This window comes from Tupaia chinensis, unplaced genomic scaffold, assembly GCF_000334495.1.
Source record: "Tupaia chinensis unplaced genomic scaffold, TupChi_1.0 Scaffold000573_1, whole genome shotgun sequence".
In the NCBI taxonomy this organism is placed as follows: Eukaryota; Metazoa; Chordata; class Mammalia; order Scandentia; family Tupaiidae; genus Tupaia; species Tupaia belangeri.
Genome location: NW_006160087.1, coordinates 3,134,611 through 3,140,090, shown reverse-complemented (window position 1 = coordinate 3,140,090; position 5,480 = coordinate 3,134,611). Strand labels below are relative to the sequence as shown.

General features: G+C 59.7%; 1 protein-coding gene across 1 annotated transcript in view; it reads right to left on the bottom strand.

Annotated features, from left to right (window-relative positions):
- SPOCD1 (SPOC domain containing 1) overlaps positions 1 to 5,480 on the bottom strand; it is a 10,713-nt gene that overhangs the window by 2,190 nt on the left and 3,043 nt on the right. The window contains exons 7-12 of the mRNA XM_006158123.2: positions 3,368 to 3,506; positions 1,549 to 1,660; positions 1,207 to 1,351; positions 877 to 1,012; positions 367 to 456; positions 24 to 126 (exon numbers count right to left, since the gene is read on the bottom strand). Coding sequence (XP_006158185.1) covers positions 24 to 126; positions 367 to 456; positions 877 to 1,012; positions 1,207 to 1,351; positions 1,549 to 1,660; positions 3,368 to 3,506 — 725 coding nt within the window. The remainder of the gene's footprint in view (positions 1 to 23; positions 127 to 366; positions 457 to 876; positions 1,013 to 1,206; positions 1,352 to 1,548; positions 1,661 to 3,367; positions 3,507 to 5,480) is intronic.

The window sequence follows — 5,480 nt, the reverse complement described above, 5'->3', positions numbered from 1 at the left end:
GACAATGCCCGCGTGGCCCACGCCTGCCAGGCCGTGCCGCTGCTTGCTGTTGAGGTAGGAGTAGAGCAGGCGGCAGTTCTGGGTGTCCCGAGCCCCGTGCGGGCGCAGCTGGAGCACACAAGTGTCCTGCAGTTGACAGCAGCTTCAGGAGCTCTGCCCACACCCCGTGTCACCTGGGCCTCTGGGAGCCCGTGAGAAAGTGGGCCCTGTTTTCCAGAGGGGAAGACAGACTTGCCCAGATCACATGGTGGGACAGCAGTCACAGGAGTGACACCCGCTGCCCCGGCCAGGCCTCTGCTCGAGACAGAGGGGAGTGCAAGGCTGGGGTCAGGTGCTAGAAGAGGAGGTCCCTGAGTAGGCGGTTACCTTGGCCTCAGCTGGGCAGATGCTGGCCAGAAGGTCCCAGACAGCACTGGGCGGGATGCAGCCTGCTGAGCGGATCACCTCGGGCAGGGCCTGGGGGCAGGACGGGTGCTGGCCAGTCCCACCCCAGCCCCAGGGAGGCAGAGGTACAGGTGGGCAGGGAGTCTAGCAGGGTCTTCGGGGCTACCCGGAAAGTGCTGAGTGCCCCCCTGAAACCTACAGCCTCCTCTTCAGCCCTCCCAGAAGCCCCCACCCTCTTCCAACACTTAAGCTGGTCACTCGGTCACTCCTAAGACCCTCCTCTGGCCAGAGAGCTCGACTTCTCGCCTGGACCTTCCCGCTGCACGCCTTTGGTGACGGATCCTTCGTCACCCCGGGTCTCCGCACAAAGATTGGGGGTGACCTCGTGTGCCCCCGGGCCCAGTACAGGGAGGCGCCCAGGCCTTGTTTGAGCGCACACAGGAGATCGAGCCAGGAGTGCGCCAGGAAGGGCTGCGGACCAGGCAGCTGTACCTGGGCCAGCCGGCAGCTGTGTCCCGAGACCAGCTGGGCCTTGACCCGGAAGCGCTTGATGGAGAACATGTCCAGGGAGCCCTCCCAGAGCGGCGGGCTGGGCGGAGCCTTGGTGGGCTCAGCGGGCATCTGGATCCTGGAAGGACAGAGACAGGGCCCAGAGAAGGTCATCGGACTTCCTGGCACCTCCTTTCTGCTCAGAGCAGGTCCTGTGTCCCCACTGTGGGGACTGGAGCACTGGCCCAGGTCCACGCAAGGTCTGCTCCCCAGCCTGTGCCCTTGGCCCCACCAGCCCTGCTGGGTTGGCCCCACCCAGCCCTCCACGCTCACTGAGGCTGCGGGAGAGGTGTCTCCCTGGCTTTAGGCTTCTCTGGCGAGGACACGGGAGCTGGGCTTGGGGCTCTCTGGAAGACGCAGTCCTCCCTGCTCCTGGTGTCTCTGAAGGAGCCGGGCGGCCCCCTCGAGGGCTCCCAGTCTGCAAACAGCACAGGCAGGAGCTGGCCGGGAGGCTAATGAGCAGGCTTTTAGAGCCAGGGCTGGAGCCAGGGTCTTTTCAGGGTGACCTGTGGCATGGACACCCCACTCTGCCACTATCTCCGCAGGCCACAGCTCTCTGCTGCTCTGAATCCCCCGCTGGCCCCAGCCTGCCGACCACCCCACACCCCGCCCCACCTGTGCAGATGCGGCAGCCAGGGTCCAGGAAGTGGCGCTCATGCTGCTCTGTGGTGTCCCCTGGCACAGCAGGCAGAGCCAGGGGGCTGCAGGCCATGGGCACCTCAGGTCCCTGGAGGCAGGCAGGGCGAGAGGGGTGCTGGGAACGCGGGGCTCGGGGATATGGTTTAGTTTATTTTTCTTAAAAATACATGTTTTAGAGGCCTTCAGGTGACGTGGTGGTTAAGGGCGCTGGACTCCACATGGCTGACTGCGGTTCAAGTCCTAGACCTGGAGGCTTTCTTTCTCACTTTCCCTCTCTCTCACTCTGTTCCTCTCTGGTCAAATAAAAATAAAAATAAATAAATGAAGTTAAATAAAATAATTCTTTTAAAAATACATGTTTTTGTTATAAAACCATGAACCCGTAAAGAAAAAAAATAGAAAAATGCCCCCTTGTCCCACCACCCAGGCAGCACTGCTGATAACCTAGGCATTCCTTTGCCGGTTTCCCTGCTCACAGAGTTTACTGTAAGAGCTGGGTCCAATATTCAACGTGGTATTCTCATTTTGCCCACAAATTGTGGCAGAGGCCTTTGCACGTTATAAAGTCTATGTAGACACTGCACTGATGGGTAGGCTATTTACATGCCACCTCTGTCAACAGACATTTGGGTCGCTTCTGGTCTCTGCTGTTATAAACAGCACCGAGGACTCTGCGGGAAGTATTTTCCTGGGTCTGCCCACGGCCTAGTGCTTAAGAGAGCTGGAACCTACACGGCTGACCATGGATTTGAATTCCAGTTCTGGGTCTTAAAAAGCACATCAGCAGGACCAGAAGATGTGTAATGGTCACACTGCTGGCCTCCCACGTGGTCGACCATGGTTTGAGTCCTGGACCCAGTAGCTTAAAGCTTATACCGGGCATGTGCGTGCGTGCCCAAAATCCCAAGAGGATGGAGAAGGGATTGTGGCGTGACCATCCCCCCTGGGGGGTGATGTCTCACTTTCTGTCTCTCTGTCTCTCTCTATCTTTCTGGTGAGTGCACATGCCCTACAGCAAAAATCTCTCTAAAACAGTAACAACAACAAACAAAACACATTGGGGACGTATGTGTGCATGCCCCACGTCCTGGCAGGATGGAAAAAGGGAGAAGCATTGCAGCATGACCACGCCCCACTGGGGATGCTTTCTCTCTTTCTCTTTTTCTCTCTCTTTTTCTGGCAAGTGCATGCACCTTCTGATAAATTGGAAGAAAAAAAAGAGAGAAGAAAAGAAGGAAGTAGTTTCCTAAATTGTGTCATTAGGGCGAGCTCTCAGCAGCAGTCAGCAGATCATGGCGAATGGACGTTTTCGTGACCCTTCACGTCCGTTCCTGATCACTCTCCGCTCTAACGGAGATGGCTTTAAACGCGGCCATACTGCTTCAGGAAAGCTCAGCGTGCGAACCCCGAGCCTTGTGCTCTGAGCACCTCCAGAGCAGTGTGAGGCACAAGGCCGACAAGGCCCTGCAGACAGAGGGGCCTCTGTTCCTCCCGTCCGACCAAACTGCCTGGCTCAGAGCTGCCCTCCCGCTCCCAGGCACAGTGCTGAGCAGAAGGTCTGGGGCTGGGGTGCCCGTGGAGGTGGGACTTGGTACCACCCCGGGGCACCTGGGGGTCAGGCGCACAGGCCAGCACTGAGGCAGCACCCACAGGCCCACGCAGGAGCACCCTGGCTGTGACCCCCTGGGACCCTGTTCGTGAACAGGGCAGGCCTTGGAGCAGCCGAGGGTCTCATGCAAAGCGAGGCGAGGGTGGGAGCCAGGGTCCTGCCAGCCCAGCTCAGGCCGCCACTTACCACCAGGTCCTCCAGGGTGAGCGTCTGGTCGGCGTCCCGCAGGATCTCGACCTCGCCCTTGTGGGTCAGCTTGGACACCGGAAGGCCGCGAGGCTCCCGCTGCTGCTGCTTGATGACCTCCAGGCCCTGAGGAGGCGGCCCCGCCCGAGCTCAGGGGTCTCTGGGCCCCACACCACGTTCTCCTTCTCCTTCTCAAGGCCCCTTTGCTGTGGTTCCCCTTCCCTGCCAGGCCTTCCTGGCTTCTGCTGGTCCCCTCGCCTGGGAAGCCCTCCACCCTCAGCACTACTTCTCCATCTTCCACTCAGTCATCCTTCCACTCAAGTCCGGCCTCCCCCGGGAAGCCTTCCTGGACTCCGGCCTCTACCCACAAGTCACTTCTGCCTCTGGCCATACCTCACCTGGGTGAGAGGCTCACCATGGACAGGGTGTGGTATAGTCAAGAGTCCCTGCTGGACCTTCTGAGACTCCCTGAGTGGCATGGCCTTGGCTGAGCGTGGCCCCCCCTAGCCCTCCTGCTCGCTGGGAATGAGCTCGTGAATGCTGTTAGAGGAGGACAGCGCCCAGCCTGCAGCAGGCCCGGGCCTCTGGCTGCAGCTCTCCCTGCAGCCCTGAAGTGCCATGAAGGCCGGCACAAGCCCTGCAGGATGGCCGTCCTCCCCGGCAGGCCCTGCTCTCGGGCCGCACCCAGTCTAACACGCTGGGTCGTCATCTTGGACTCGTGATGGTGGGACAAAGGGCCCCACACTCACTTGCACAGGCCCTGACACTGTAGCTGGCCTGCTCCCGGCCCTCGCGGTGCCGGGCAGCTCAGGGACGGGGCGGTCACCTAAGGGACTCAAGGTGGTCATTCCAATGGGCCCAGTGTCTTCCAAACAGGGGCCTGGCCACCCCGCCCCATGGCCCCAGCCCCAGCTCAGTCCTATCCTCTCACCAGGCCACCCGGCACTGCGTGAGGCTCTCCGAAGCTCCTCCGTGCCGAGGGCCAGGGGACCCAGGGCTGTGACTACAACGGCGGGGCTGTGGGCCCCTCACTCGGCCTGTGCCACCCAGAGGACATGCTGCCTTCTCTGGGGTTCTGGCACTGGGACAGGAAGGGGAGCACCTCGGAGCTCTCCGAGACACTCCCAGGGATGTGATGGCCACCCTGGGCTGCACCTGGACGTCACCAGCCCCGGCCCCACACACTCACATGGCCCGGATCTGCAGAAGACCAAGCGAGCCACCTGGCGACCAAGTGCTCCCCACAACCCTCCATCACGGCCTCTCCTGTCTCCCTCACAGGGAGGGTCTCTCTGCCTCCTCCCGTCTGCCTTCTCAGCCTGTCTCCTGGTTTCCATGCGGGGACTTCAAAAAATGTGTGGAAAATATGGATTACAATACTAGTTGAGGGCCAGACAGGGCAAGCACTGAGAGGCCCCTGTGGGGCAGACCCCCAAGGGCGACCGCTGGCTCCAGTCCAGAGACGTCCAGAGACTCCCTGATACCGGGCATGTGCACGCCTCTAACCTGGGCTGGCTCGGCAGGGGGTGTCAGCATCTCTTTCACTCACGGAATAAAAATGAACTTAAAAAAAAGTATTTGGGTCAGCCCATCCGACCGACTGCACAGTTCGAGTCCCATGGCCAGCAACTTGGAAAACACACCAAACGTGTGCACGCGTGCCCAAAATCCTGAGAGGGGAGAGATGGGGAAGGGACTGCAGCGTAACCGTGCCCTCATGGGGTGTGATAGGGGCTGCTTTCCTTTTCGTTTTTTCCTTAGAAAATCATTCCATCTTATTTGGTATCATTTTTCAATTTTGCTGTGACTAGCGAGAGACAGCTTGAGAAAGAGAAAGTGAGAAAGCAAGCCACCAGGTCTGGGACTGGAACCAGTACCTTAGCCACCACGCCGCCTGCTGGCCCAGGGTGGGATGCTTTCTGACGTTCTCACTCTCTGGCAAGTTACCAAGAGGGGAAAGGCAGGAATTCATTAATATTTTGGTTCAAAAAAAAATCTGAAGTCCAGGCATAGTTTCTTTCACCATGCGCACTTTCCGTGAACTTTCTGAAGCCCCACGCGTGTGTCTGTCCAGGTCCCGGCCCCCTCCCCCCCAGTGTCCCCTCCCCGCCCC